At 41.3% G+C, this 15,540-nt stretch overlaps 1 protein-coding gene across 11 annotated transcripts in view; it reads left to right on the top strand.

Moving 5' to 3' along the window:
* The window catches only part of LOC139607631 (unconventional myosin-XVIIIa-like), a 63,199-nt gene extending 50,815 nt beyond the window's left edge, over positions 1 to 12,384 (top strand). For 7 of the 11 annotated variants that reach the window (XM_071460670.1, XM_071460663.1, XM_071460666.1 and 4 more), the window contains 6 exons: positions 356 to 541; positions 642 to 781; positions 1,443 to 1,487; positions 6,095 to 6,217; positions 6,689 to 8,126; positions 10,087 to 12,384. In XM_071460670.1, coding sequence (XP_071316771.1) covers positions 356 to 541; positions 642 to 781; positions 1,443 to 1,487; positions 6,095 to 6,217; positions 6,689 to 8,111 — 1,917 coding nt within the window. In that variant the 3' untranslated portion in view covers positions 8,112 to 8,126; positions 10,087 to 12,384. The remainder of the gene's footprint in view (positions 1 to 355; positions 542 to 641; positions 782 to 1,442; positions 1,488 to 6,094; positions 6,218 to 6,688; positions 8,127 to 10,086) is intronic. The other 4 variants (XM_071460674.1, XM_071460667.1, XM_071460672.1 and 1 more) reach the window with 3 other exon arrangements.
* Positions 12,385 to 15,540: the final 3,156 nt, after the last annotated feature.

The raw sequence follows: 15,540 nt of genomic DNA on the forward strand, positions 1-15,540 counted from the left end.
CTCAGACTGGTGAGAACTTGAATTTATAGCAGGCTTTATTCTTTCAGGTTTGGCTAGAAACAGTTCAAATCAAAGTTAATGATGGTTGACACTTTACCTTGCAGCTTGAAACTCACTTGCACTGGTAAAAAAACACTTTTATTATGGAAAAAAATAAATGAGAAGTGGGTGGAAATGGACAATTTACCTTGAGTGCTATTGTCAGTGTTAAAAGCACACCAACTACAGCGGGAGAGGAACAAACATTTGAGGGTTAGTCCAGAACCAAGGAGAAAATTCAGCTCAAGAGTTGTGCATTGGTTGATGTGAACTTTTGAAGAACAAGTTCACCCATATCATCTTGACTCCCTCCCAGAGCCTGGTGGGTCGTCTAAAGGAGAATCTGGAAAAGATGACAGAGGAGAGAAACCAGCAAATCGCTGCAGAAAACAGGGAGAAGGAGCAGAATAAGCGAATGCAGAGGCAGATAAGAGACATTAAAGAAGAAATGGCAGAGCTGTCCAAGAAGGAGGGCGAGGCCAGCCGGAAGAAGCACGAGCTGGTAAGGCCTGTGTGTGCTGGGAGACTTGAAAGCCATTCACTGGAGTTTACACTGGAAGAGATAACCCCCACCTCTTCTGTGCTGTGATCCATTTCAACAGGAAATGGACATCGAGAGTTTAGAGGCGGCAAATCAGAGCTTACAAGTGGACCTTAAGCTGGCCTTCAAGAGGATAGGTGACCTGCAGGCTGCGATCGAGGACGAGATGGAGAGCGATGACAATGATGACTTAATCAACAGGTACAGGACGGCTTCAGTGTTCTGTAGTATGCTTGGTACATTAGGGCATACTGTACTGTAGCGTTGTCTTCATAAGTTGCAAGGCAGTTACCAAATGAGATCCGCCTTTTTTTTTTTCCTTTTTTTTTCCAGTCACCTGTCAATCAAAACTTGTATCTTTTCATTCTATGTCTCCCACATCTTCCTACATCAATTTCTCTCCAACCTCTTTTGTACTCTGTGAGTCATACTACTCTCTGTCTGTTCCCCAAATACTTCTCACATGGTTTAATTCAGCTCCCTGCTTTTGATCTTTTGTCTCTGAGCTGGTTTTCCCTGTTTGGTTATTTCTTCCCTCTTTGCAGTGGGGTTGAGGGTTATACTAGCTCTGAGCCCACTGAGGTAAACACTGACTGCAATAATACAGACCTCTAAAAGGAAGACATTACACACACCAGCTCTGTTTGAGAAGGAGGCCAGCAACAGCATGGGTTGATTTACCAAGGCACTGTTTTGCAATGGATATTTACAGTATTTTATATGTGTTCGTGGAAGTGTAAAACTATTTATTTGCTGTTATCTCATTTTGTCCTCTTTTTGCACTGTTGTTTGTGTATCTCACCTTCTCTCGTTCTCTTTTTCCCTGCTCCCTTTTTTTCGGTGTCTTCCACACTTCTGGCAGTTTGCAAGACATGGTGACAAAATATCAGAAAAGAAAGAACAAAACGTGAGAATGGAAAATGCATCCTTTGTTTTTGTCATAATGGTTGTTTTCAAGTTTTTTTTTTTCCTCACCTATTTCAACCACAAGAGAGAATAATGCAGTATTCGTATTTGTTTTGTTCACAATAGCACAGTGAGGAGAAGTAATTTTGAGGAGAATGGAAATCTTTGCCTGTTGTATACATCTCTGATAAAAGCTATGCTTAATGGATAGCCCCAATGTTTCATTCTGTTTCTTTTTACTTTGTCCCCATTGCTGGGCTTGTTTTCCTTCCGTCAGAGCAACAAGAAGTTATTTGAAAAATCTGATGGCACAGAGTTAGATTTAGAGGAAATGTAAAGAGAGTGGTAAATAGAGTACAACTCTAAATGACACCAGTATTCTCACTGCTTTGGGAAATATGATTCAGATGAAAAACAGCAAAGTGTTACAGACCCGCGGTAATACTGCATCATTGTCTCCATGATTATTTTTGTGTCAAGCACCATCCTCTGCTACGTTTGCAGCTGCAGCAGCTTCATCATGCATTGATTTGGATCTGGGGTTAAAGCAGTTTTGCACTAAGCTCCACTGTTTTACCAGTCTATTGTTCTTCTGTGGCTTCTCCAAAGCACATGCAGGAAGTTAGTCAGTGAGTTAGTTTGGTGAAGGCACCACAGACGTCCTCAGCCTATGAAACATCCATAAATACATTCCCTGTGTTAGTTTGAGAGTTGGGAAGAAATCTCTTTAATGGAGATGAACTGATTTCATTTGCTGATAGTTTTCATCTTTAGTATTACCTTCATATTGTAGTCATTTTTTTTTCTTATGATGAAAATGAGAAGAATAAGGACTGAGATTTAGCTGTGATTTAATTACAAAGTTGAAATCATTACAGTACAAACTAAAAATGAAAGTAAATTTGGAAATTCAGGGATACTTCGGGGTATTTCAGGGTTCCTGTGACACAGGATTACTCAGACTACAAAACATATCTACTGTATATTCACAGTTTGTCTTTCAAGCTATTTCAAAAATTACATTAGATTACATGAATTACATGTTAGACAGTCTTGTATGTGGTGTAAGTGATGTGTTTATTTTCTATTCTTGTATACATTGTTAAAGTAAGGCATGAGGAGACGAGCTGCATTGTGCCCTTGGCACAGTCCTTAGCATGGTGGGAGTAATTTACATGTGCTCTGGAAGGCCTTAAGCACAATTGTGTGAAGCGATGCCTGTGAGTGTGTAATGGCTGCGGCACAGTGTGACTGTACACCCATGGCTGCACAGTCAGCAAGTGGTGCGCGACAGCGATGGCACAGTGCACTACTGAAATGATTTCACCCAAAGCTCAGCTGTTGATTTCCGTGCATGCAAATGCTCCACTAATCCAATCTCATTTCATAGTGTTGTGAAACATTTAACTTTAAATCCAAATGTTGACTTGTTTGCAAAACGTGTAGTCATCGACTGTGAATGCTAAATATGTTCTTTTGACTGACTAAATCCCATTTTCTTCCAGTTTTAGTACAATGAAAGGAATTTTTGTGGCATGTTAAATAATTGAGCCCTCATCAGAGCGTGTCTTTGGTTTGTAGCACATATACCCGTCCATTATTTCCCACTTTAACCTCTGATCGCTTCCTCAAAGAGACGCGGTTAGCACACTCTTTATCACTTTGTGTTCTGTTATCCGTTTGTCATCAGGAAACCTGTATGTATCAGTGCTCTGCTTTTCTTTTTGTGCAACTCAAGGAAAAGAACAATGATTCGCCATGTTTACTTAATTGCATTTTTCCCTCCTCCGACATTATTGCATTAGCAGCTTGGATGAACAATAATAGAGGGGTGATTTTTCTTCTAATTATGAAGTGGATTTTCCAGATGATTTACATTACTATTCAATATTTCTGTACTTACTGCTTCAAAACAATGGTTATAATAGCAAGATTGTTATTATTTTAGGAAAGAAAGTGGCTGAAAAATGTGTTTTTCAAGCGGTGCTTACCCTCACAACTGTAATTAACTATTGAAAACTATGTAACTGTCTCCATCAGCATGGACTGACCATGAGGGTTACATTTTTTTCACCTTTAGTACAAGGTGCTAATTATCCTTGAGTATGAAGTAAATTACACCAAATGAGTCAAGTGCACACTCCTTTGTTAACATAAATCGAGACCCTATACGCTTTTTTTGTCATGATGTAATTAGCTTGTGTTGAATAGATGACCGTAAAAATATGTTTTTGTCACCACAAGCGCTAAACTGATAGAACCAAGCCATACAAGATTTGATGCTGAGTGTAAGTATTTGTGACAAAGATTTACAACCGGTGCAGGCCGATTGTCAGAAGCGATTAATGTCCGCTTCTAAATTCTTGGGGCTTGTTTGTAGCTACGAGCCTCAGGACTGGTTAGCTAGTAGTGTGGGGCCAAGGACAAATCGTTTGTGACACCATTTGCACAGGACTCAATTGCGAGCCACCTTTTATTTCGCGTGTGTGTATGTGTGTTAAAGAGAAGGGGTAGAGGGAAATGATTTTGCTTTGGGCTGGCTTCAGTGTTCTGTTGTGTATCATGTTAAAAAGTCAGAGCGTCACCGAGCTGACAAATGGGCAGCATGTGTAATCAACTTGCAAGTATTAATGAACCTGTTATCTTATTTTTATTTATTTATTTATTTTTTGCGGTGAGCTTTTATCTGTTGCATTTAGCGTGCAGCAGCGAAGATAGGGAGTGGAAAATAAAGCGATGACATATAATAGAGAGGTCGCTGATGAGAGAAAGTCAAATATGTAAATGCTCCTAGAAAGCTTGAAAGCCTGAATACTACATAATCCAAGAATCTGAGAATCTCAGTCCCTCACAATCTTCATTCACCACCGGCACCAGCACCACCTTTATTGTGTAAAAAAAAAAAAAAAAAAAAAAAAAAGAAGCACCGTTAGGCAGACCACCAGAAAAAAGAAGGAAGGAGAGAGGACACTGTGTTCTCTGAGGAAACATGACTGAATGTGTGACACAGGGAATGGTACACTGCTCACTGGGAGACCCACATAGATGGATACGTGGAATGTGGACAAATGATAGAGCGAAGCAGTCTGGCTGTCATCACACACCTTGTGTTTGCTTGTTCTAAGCATTTTGCAACGTGTTCCGAGGTTTAGATAGATAAGCTTGTCCAAGATCTGTTACCTGTATCGCCGTCTCATTCTTAATGATAGTCAGCCCTCTGCAGACACTAGATGAAATATATCTACAATTCAGTGATACACAAGGTAAATATTTCAGATTGATGGAGCGTGGCGCTGAAAGTTACTGAAAGTAAGGCTGTGTATAACAGTAAGGATGAAACTCGAAGTCTGCTATAAATCACGAGGAATTGGAATTTTTAGCTCATCTTCAACACCTTTGTCGTCAGTAATATTAATACACAGGACGTTGTATTGCTTTGAAATCAAAAACTATATCATGGAGAATGTAATTTTCTCTGACTGAGGTTACCATGGCAACACACATCAAATGTAGTTTATATCTTAAGAACATATGTGCCTCCGTGCAGTATTTTAAAATCTGTTCGTGTGAAATATGAAAATGTATTTTTACACATCCTGTAGCCACGGAGGATGGTGCTTCTAGGGCTGCCGTTGCAAGCGACGTGTGCTCAAACAAATGGATTTCTCACGTAATGCATTGCTCAAACGCCTTTCGAACCACGATGGCGGCACTGGCTTAGAGCTTGTGCCGCTCTGCCCTCCTCTTTTCCTCACCTGTTTCCTCTCACATTAACCTTCTCAGACAATGGGGTGTATCACTCAGAAAAAGCACCACAGATTTGAAACTAATGAATGAGTGGGTGACCTTATGCAGGTGGGCTCTACTGTGCTTTTTCACGGCGATCCACAGGTCTCTGTATATTGATTGTTATGTCAAGCATTGGGCCACGGGGCTGTCTCATGGCTCTACTCCAATAACAATCACCAGGAGCAGGTGACATGCCACACAGATGCTCGCAGCCCAGAACCAGCCAAACAAGTTAATTATGCCTCCAAGAGCTTCATCTACATTCTGCCGAGATAATGCATTTGCCTCACTCATCTACATCTGTTGAAAAACATTTTGAATATGTGGATATTATTGTATCACATAATCACAGCCGCCTGTAGCCTGCCTGCGTTGCTTTGCATCATACTGACCCTTGTTATTTTGAGAGAATGAATACGATTACTAACGAAAAGCTTCGATTGTGAAATTACTAACAAAAATCTTCTGGGTCGTAAAAAACTAATTATTATTTTTGCCTGCGCAATGACTGTGATGCTACACTGCATAAAATATTCTCATATCAAGTCATTTAGTGTCATTGCTTGTCTGAGAATCTGTCTGAATTGTTGCACAAGGCAGATTAAGACAGTGTGTTCAAGAAGCTGAGCAAGGATTTAGGACAATTCCTCTTAAAATAAACTGATTTGTATTAAAAACAAGGGGAATGATCTCCTTTGATTGGAAGATTTTTGCTCTTGAAGGCGTAAAAATGACTTGTTAAGGTGAATGTTTTTACTGTGCTGTGTGTTGAGTCTCAGATGCTTCTCACAAACTCCAGCTGATTTTGTTTCCTCACAGTGGGGATGAGACAGAGACAGATTCAGAGGTGGAGGACCGTGTGGATGGCGTTAAGTCTTGGCTCTCGAAGAACAAAGGCTCCACCAAGACCCAGTCGGAGGAGGGAAGCCTGAAGAGCGCCAGGTTAGTGCTCACGTTCCTTTTGCATCATGACAGATTACCATGCATATCCCTGTGGTGACGTGGTGATTAAGATTCCCAGGCTTAAAATTGGCCAGAATTACCTGGGGCAGTTTGTAACGGAAAGATGGGTATTTCATGTGATTAGATGTCATCCCTCTCTCCCAGTAATCTGTCTAATGACAGGAGGCGGGATGGGAAAATGGCTGCTGTCAAATTTATTGAAGTGGCCCCTGGCCAGTTGGCATGCCTGCTAAATGATGCCTCTGCCAGAGTTAGATAGATCTTCTCACTGGTTGATTGCCTCACTTCCTACAGTGCATACTGTACATAACAGCAGTAGCCAGGGGTATTGTATCTGTTCCCTGACTCTTGACTGGTCCCAAGGACAAAATGAATGAGTTACACAGCTGTGGATATTGTGTGTGTTCTTTTGGTTGTCTCTGGTGTCAATTTTATTACGTAACCCTTCAGATATGCAGCAAATGCAGATGCCAGGGAGGTGAAAGAAGGTAAGGAGAAGGTGAATGATGTCAACAAAGATGGGAAAGAAGTAGAGCAGAGCAGATCAGTGTCTGTCATGAGTTCCCTGAGCTACAGGAAGCGCTCCAACCTGAAAGACTCCATAGGTGGGACAGGCGATGAGAGCTCTCTGTTTAGCACACTCAAAGAACAGCCTGACACACCACACCATGCCTCAATTCGTAAAGCCAAGGCTAAATCTGGAGAGCTCCAGGAGGATTGGAAGAAGAGCCAGGCGCAGGAAGACTTAGATGACAAAAGCTCTGTCATCTCCATGGCCTATTCTGAGGCCACCAGCAGAGCCAGGAAGGGCCTGGATTCCCGCTGGACCTCCCGCAGCAGTCCTGAATTTGATAAGGAGTCCATGGTGTCATCAGTGGCTCCCAGCAGGATGTCCACCAGGAGGGGCATGCTGGATATGGATGATGACAATAAGTCAACTATCAGCAGTGTGAGTCGTTCTAGCCCCCGGTCGCTGAATCGCAGCACTTCTTGGAAAGACGACAGACGCAGTAGCTCACGCTTGTCCCTTGCCCGCAGCTGTGGCCTCAGCGAATTTGGCCTGCACGTAGATGATGATGATGATGATGGCCAGAGTGTCGCTTTTGGTGAAGGGGGGACTTCATCTTTCAGTCCCCGCTCCCTGAGTCGCAGCTTTTCTACCCCGGCTCAACCACGCTCCTCAGACAGCAACCTGCCAGATACATCTGATATTAAAACAGTCACGCACCGCAACTACTTAGACCCTGACTTGGAAGCTGCGATCAATGAGGTGCTGAGCTTCAAACCCATTAAATTCAAGCGCAGTAAACTTGATGAGTCAAGTGGTGAGGAAGAGGATGACAAGAAGACGCCCGGAAGTGAGGACAGCAGGAAGAAGGGAGATGACGAGGGGCTCGGCTGCAGCACATCCAGCCTGCGGCGCTCCGCATCTGGCTCCGCCCTGGACTACAGCAGCCGGCCATCCAGCACCCTGAGCACCAGCAGCTCCCGCAGTCGCAAAGATAAAAAGACTAAAGTCTCTTCATCAGACTCCTCCTCCTCCTCCTCCTCCTCCTCCTCCTCCGATGATCGTCACAGCAGAAAGAGCTCAAGGAGGAAGAAAGGCAAGAAGTCCAAGAAGAGATCTAGCAAGAAACAAAGTGAGTCTGAGGATTCCTCTTCCTCCTCAGAGTCGTCGGAGTCCTCATCCTCCGACTCCACCATCTCCTACCGCAGCTCCAGCAGTGTTAAAAGGGCGCCGAAACACCCGTCTGATGATGATGAGAAGGAGTTTGCAAGTCGTGTGTCATCTAGCAAGAAGGAATCCAAGAAGAAACAGAAGAAGATGGATAGCGTGGTGATGAAGTACCTCTACAGGCCTGACAGTGACTGACACCAATAGAAGAAGGTGATGCTTGGTGTGATAATAACCCCGGAGCGTCGCATAACTGAAACTCATTCAGGATCTTTCACTTAATGTACTAACTTAGTTTGCTGTGTTTATTTTGACCCTGTGTATAATCCCTGTGATACACTAATGCTGACTTGTGCTAGATAAGCCATAACTACATTTTTCAAAAGACAGAGCCTATATTTTTTTTCCTTTGCTCTTGCTTGCATTTGCCTTCAGTTAAAAAAGACCAGTTTATTATAGTATACTGAAGTTTGCCTCTTGTCTGCATGACTGACACACTTCCAGTCACTTCTGTTTTATTCCTAAATTCTGTCACAAACAATGGCTGATACAGTGCTTGAGATACACAGTAATCCGTTATTGTAATTACTAATCAGAGAAGTGGTTGTGTTTCTGTTTCTTCTTTGTAAGGATGGATTACATCTCTGCAAGTGTGAGTGTCTCTCCTAATGGTGTGTTTGATGTTGTTATAAGCACATAGTGTTAAAGAGACACCTGTCTGGCTGTGGCTGTCCATTGACAACAAACAGATGTTGGCAGTGAGACAAAAACAAAATTACCCCAATTTTTGCCTCCACATGTCAACTTAGAAGAGTTTAAAGAGGTGCGGCACGACATTTTGCATCATAATTAAAATGCTAAAATTAGCTCTCAGCTTCAAAAGCTGTCTATTTTCAGAGCAATTTTACTCACAGTTTGAGCATCACTTGTTCTTGTGTGATTGTAAATAACGCCAGCAGCTTGGTGGTGGTCCTTGAATATGCCTTTCCAGTTGGGCACTGGCTCTGTTAATCAGTGGAAAGTGAATTGAGGAAGGTTTAGTGGGGGGAACATGGTACTGGCTCATTTCAACAAAATAAATGCCAGAAAAACACCATATAGCTTCCATACTAGCATTTTGCCAAGAGTGCTTCTCTCTGCACAGTTACAAGGCAACAACAGCTAAACTCTAATATTGATTTAAACACTTCCATTAAACAAAATATCACTTTCACTGTAGATAGACACAGCTTCAAGTTTTCGTTTTGATGTTTCACCTTTGATGTCATGCTACCCGGAGAACCAGGGTTACACAAATAACCCAAAGTTGTTCAAGTACTTTTTTTTGGTATCTGTTGCTTATATGCTTACATGCTTCATTTACATTAATTAGTTTGAACAAAGAATCAATTTATTTATACATTTCTAAATTGAGGATCACCCATTACATTAATTACAGCAACACCTTTTTCTCACTTCTAGATGCCGTGGATTGTAAAAATTCAATTTTCATCTCATACTGACAACTGTCAGCGCTCGTCTTGGCTAACTTAGACATATTGTGACACCAAATCAGAGATGTCACTGCCTTCCAAACGGATGACACGCAGCGTTTTGTGTGACAAGGCTAAAACGCAGGAACTTCAACCTTCTTCAGATATCTAGTATAATATATAATACATAGGTGTCGGGTTATGGATAGTGCATCACATGCAGACAGGGCCCCCCCCCCCCCAAACCGTGACCTGGTTCAGATAAGTGGTACAGATAATGGATGGATGGAAATCTCTACAACATAAGCCAAAGATGCAAAGCCACGGTTTTAAATAGTAATGTGTGTGGTAGGTAGAGACAAGGTTTTTAATATCTTGCTTGTTAATATCTGACCCCTGACTTTTTGTACTTGAACTGCACATATGCCTGGGATCATGGACCAAGAATATTTGTGATGCATTTCTTGTATACTAATTAAAAATAAATAATGATTATGCACGCATATAGGAAGCTATACACGTTTATGTTATTTGCTGCCTGGGGAAGAGTGTCATTTTATCACCATTGTAAATTGCTTGTGGTGTCTAGCGCCATAATTGTACAACAACCTTTTCATCTTTACACCATTCAGTTTTGTTTTCCTAGTAAGTAGTCCAGTAATGATATAATGGTATGTCTGTGTGTGTGTTGACCCTTACAGCCCTCCTGTGTACCGGAGACACCTGAGTGTTGGCAGATCTGATGAAGAGGATGAGGTGGACAGAGACTCCAGCAGGCAGCAGCTGCGGCCGAGCGACAGCGAAGGCTTATTGGCAGAGAGCACATCGTAACCCAACGTCAGGAACTCTTGTGCTTTCAGTGTCATCAAACACACAGGGGAGACATAACACCCCCCCCCCCCACACACACAACTTTTACCACCATTTCCCAACCACCGAGGACAGAGAAAAATCACACAATGAGCACTGTTTTTGTATAGCTTAGCCTGGCCGTTTTATCTTACTTTACTTATTATTCACACCATGAAGCGATTTTACTTCCATGGCTAAAGTGTGCTTTTTCTTTTTCTTTCTTATTTAACAGAACACATTGAATAAGTCAGTCAATACTGAGCAGTAAAGTTGAGCACTATCAGAGGAGCCTGATAGCTGCTGCTGCTTTATTTATAAGAGCTGCTTTTCAGGCAAATTTAAGCACTCCTCTGCACTCGCCTCTGACTATTCAGATAGCTCTGCCAAGAGGATTTAGATAAGCCCCGCTCTGGCTGGACTTCTCCAAGAAGGTCTGACCAACTATTAAGACTGTTCTTATCTCTTCCCCATTAATGTGGACTAGCGTGGTGGGAAGAATTAACCCATTTTCAATTAATTATCTTGCTGTAAGTTTACATGTGGCTCTTGTTCCAAGCTGAGATATCCATCATTTCAGCAAAGTGATGCTGGGTCATGACTGGTGACATGAAAGTTAAATCATTTTTCTATAAAAATGTTTAAAGGTAACCCCACTTTATGTCTTTGAAGTGTTGAGAAATGATTTAAAGCTAAAGCTGATCTAAGAGTGTATATATAGTATGCATAGATATCTAACATTATATGTGAAATCAAAGCCTTTAAATGAACATGATATTTGAATTAAATAAGATTTTCTAAAGTTAGTGAGAAGTATTTTATTGAGATAAGATTTATGTTATATTCCTGTTTTATTCTTATCTGTGAGAGGACTGCATGATGGAGTGTGTTTAGTTTGGCTCTTTTGAGGCTCAGTCATGCTTTTGTCCGATTTCATATTTCTGAAAGTTCAAAGGGAATGCATTTGTTTGCTGTTATGAAGGAGCTTTCTGTTGAGCTTTTTAAACCTTCTAGATGCAGAGATGCAAAGAAATGTATGGTGTCTTTTTTTTAAATGCACAAACACTGGACTTTTACTGTATATGAGAAATTAAAGCTCCTTCAAACGTAATATCTTAAAGAGTAATATTCTCAGTTTGGATATTCAGTATAATAAAGTCAGTTTTTAAGGTGGAGCTGCAGATTTTGTTATGGGTGTACAATGCGGATTGTCTTGAATTGAGGAAATAGTTGGCCATATTGGTTCAAGCTGTAAAATAATTACATCATTTTCAGTGCATCATCCTCTTCCTATTCCAAGGTGCCAAAAATGAACACAAAGAGACGGATGTTTATTAATCTGGTGCCGCTTTTTTGCATATTAGCAAAATTGGAATCTGGACTTGTTCATAACCATCAATGAGCGGCCCTCAAAATCACATTGTGACAAAGACTATATTGGCTCTGTTGACTATGATTTATTTTTTATGCAGAGGCATTATGCAGAATAGGTTTTTTATAGACTCAACCTGTTAGGGAATCACAAGTGTCAGAAAGATTTAATTCATTTAACCACCCGTGTAGCCTATTACCTCATCAAATGCTGCCAAAAACACCCTTAAATTAAAGCCAGTCTGCTACTGCAATGGAATACCTTAATATAATATCAGACAGCCAGGCCTTCAGCATGTTGCTGTCCAGGCACACATGAAAAATGCTGGGTATTTCTATATTTAGCCGTACAGAATGATAATTATGTCTGGGTAGATTTGAATAAGGAAGCATATATAGTATATGTGCATGTGGTTTACTCAAGTGTCTGACTTGCTATTTGCATATCTTCTCAGAAGAGGCTAATCTGCATTTCATGTCTTATTTTCTCTATTTTTTTTTCTTTGCTTCAGACATGAATATTAATGTGGAACACAGAAAACTTTGATGTCAGTGATTCAGAATATAGTTGTTAAATGAAAAAAAAAAAGTATATGTTGTAAGTCTCATTGCCTCAAAGTTGGAGTTTCTGGCATTACACATTACACGTCAAACGTTTGTACACGTCATCATATCTTTTGAAAGGCTTGTCTATTTTCATTATTGAGCAGATCACCATTTGTAACATGAGTGATTTTGGAGTTTTTTTAGTAAATAAATTCAGCTGTTTGTTTACAGAATCGATGTTGGCTTGCTGTAATTGCATAGAGGTATGATTTGGATGCAGTTTTGTTTCGTATTCAGACAACAGTCAGAGAGAAGGAGGTTAGAAAAGAGGGAAGACAGTTTCAGCAAAACAAGTCATTGATGTTTTTGATTAATTTTAGCTCATCTAGCCCAGAGTAGCTTCTCGTCATACCCATCCAGTTTTCCCAGGAGACTACAAAGGAAACAAACAATTCATAGAAATGATTAATTCTGAGTAGTTGGGAAGGCATACTGAACATTGCTCAGACTACCTTGCAACACTTGGGGTTGTTAATATGAACTGCTGCACAGCTACACAGTTCAAAACCAAGCTCGGGGCGAATTCAGGAAGATCAAAAACCGAGAGCAAGCGCAGTCTTCCTCCCCACATCAGTCTCTATTCTACATAGGTGAAGCTTACCTAGATTCAAAGGGATTGATGGTTTGAGATTACCACCTTGGTTGACATTCACACTCAGTTTGTTTTGCTTTAAAGAATCCCCTATTTATCCAACCAATCTGTAATCCCCAATCCTATATACAACCTGTTTTGGTACTTTACTCTGCCAGGGAGCTTTTGCTGTAATTTCACTTCACTTGCGTGTACCCTCTGGGTGGCTGTATGTTTCTGCTTAAAGGCTTTCCATTGAGTGACAGATTAAATTCTGCTCCCGATTTTACTTATTTTGGCTCTAACACTGTTTCACAAGCCACTGGAGCAGGAAGTCATTAGCTCGACAAAGCCAAGCAAGTCTGTGTTTACGATGCCACCCTCCCTGTTATTTAGACAGAACGGTTTGGCCACAGATATTTGCTGCACTGCAAGTCTAATGCTGTGCTTCCGTTGACAGGGCTGCCCTGCACAATAATGTGGAATGTCCATAAGCTTAACATTGCGGCTCATTTGCTTATTGCTTAGAATAGTGAGCATTGTTGTTTCCTCATTTCCTTTATATTTCATCTGGACATCTGGATGAAATTGTGTATTTTTCTCAACATATTCATGGAAAGCACATGTCTCCTCCAACAAGATTCAATGCCAGTACAGACAAAGATGCACCTTTTAAAATTTCAAAGCAGATGGAGAATAGCCAAATTGAGTCAGAACTGACTTTTACATGAAACTCGGTGCCTGCTTTTGTATAAGCAGCTCTGTTTGCCAAGCAACTCCATATTCTGACCTTGGTTGGAGGCCACCCTGCCAGGCAGTAAAATATGTGGGGGTGCAGTTAGAGGGGAGAATGTGTTTATCAGGCATCATCCTCAGCTATTAGCACTCCCAGTTTTCTGCTGGGTGCCTGCTGTCAATAAAGCACTGATTGGAGGCACTGGGACACTGCCTGCAGAGACCAGGTGAGGAGGCAGCATTCATTTGCAATTCTGAGATGAAAAGACGCAGCAGAGTGAGCTGCTTGGGTGCCTCTCTTTGTTTGCACATATCATTTCCACTCTAATGAACACTGCACAGTAGTGGGCCCTTGTAACAAGGCTCAAAGGTAGGCTCAAACATTGTTTACATTTTGCATAGGTCTTTGCAGGGCCTGGGGAACGTTAAAAGCATTTTTCTTTTCCTGTGTGGGACCTACCATAAAAGTGAATCAGTTTTTGCACCCAGAGCAACAGCACATCTTTGATTTATTTTGTTTCATGCACGCTCCTCGTACCTAAGCATAGAGTAAACCTTGAAAACAAATTGCTAAAATCCTTGGAGTGGAAAAAAGGAAATGTTGTAGTGTCTATCACCAATTTCAATGTTGGATTTGTCTCTCTATCTCCTCTCCACAGTATGCAGGTGGCCAAAGCCTCCTGCTGTGCTCAGAGCTGTTCAGTGCTTAGTGTCCCTGCCAAAGGAGAGTTGCTGCCCCTGTCGCTGTTGTGTATGTGTGTGTGTGTGTGGCTGGGTGAGGGGGAAATGAAGACTTAAGGATGTACTCTACAGCAGTCCATGACATCTGAAGGATTTGAGAGGGGTGGAAATGGTCCTTCCTCGTGGCCTCTCTCAGTGGGAAAGTATTGGAAAGATCATAGCTTCCACACTTCATTTTTGTTGTTTTTGACTTTCCCTTGCTGTTATGTTTTTAGTTCTGCAAACTCCTGTTTCATTCTTGACAAGAGATGCAGGAGCTCCGATCATAGCCCCTAAGATCAGCTCTAAGATCATACCATATAACCATCAACTTAAAATCTGTGTCTCACAGGTCAAACACAAATGTATTATTCCACAGATACATATATAGCAGAGTGCACTGAATGATCTCAGAAACCAAGTTTTAATGTTGAATGATGGTTCTGGTTGTGTGTATAGCAGAGTATATACTCTTGAGCATGAACCTCTTTTGAATGCAACAAACAGGAAATGTATACACTGTATGCTTTATATATATGATTAATGATCAGTCGTAATTGCTTTGCCACGTGCTGAGATTTATGGCTTGTAGTCAAGATGACTCTCAGACACCTTCTCACCTGTAAGAATTTCAAACCCCTCCCTCTGTGTGGCCTACATGTGTTTCCAGCTGCTTAGTGGTGGAGAACAGTATGAGAGAGAGAATCCATATGTTGGATTTTCTGCCGCAAAAACCTAAAAAGCTTTATTTTCAAGGCCAAATGGCCCATGACAGAACAGTTTTACTGCAACAGTATTTTGCATCTCTTGGATATCTGTTCTTATTAGCTCATCTCTATTGTAGAAATGCAGATTTATTGACCATATCAATTAGTAGCCAAGGGGAGGGTTGACATGGGTGGGGGTGGGGACAGGAGGCTGCAGCCGTAGTTGCACTCCCTTCTTGCAGAGATCTATGCGGTGATAGGTTACTAAATAGCCATCTTACCCCTATTTTTCTTTACAGCAACATTCACGCATTAAGGCCAATTTCTAATGATCCTTGAATCTCCAGATCCCACTTCCAACCAGGAGGCCATGCTGCTTCCTGAGAGCTGCTGCCAAGCTGTCCAGTTCCACTTCATGGTCTTCAGATTCTGCACATGAGCTTGTCCCTCTCCCAAAGATACCTCAAGAGGCTGTTGCTAATTATTTCAGACGTTCTCTTGGCAATCTCATTCACTGCAAGAATATTGCTTCTTGAGTGAACACTTGAAAATAATCCATCCTTTTAAATGCTGAGGTCTTTAATGATAAAGAAAAT

The sequence above is a fragment of the Trachinotus anak genome, unplaced genomic scaffold (assembly GCF_046630095.1).
Source record: "Trachinotus anak isolate AG129_WGS33_773 ecotype Australia unplaced genomic scaffold, CSIRO_AGI_Tana_v1 ptg000024l, whole genome shotgun sequence".
Classification (NCBI taxonomy): domain Eukaryota; kingdom Metazoa; phylum Chordata; class Actinopteri; order Carangiformes; family Carangidae; genus Trachinotus; species Trachinotus anak.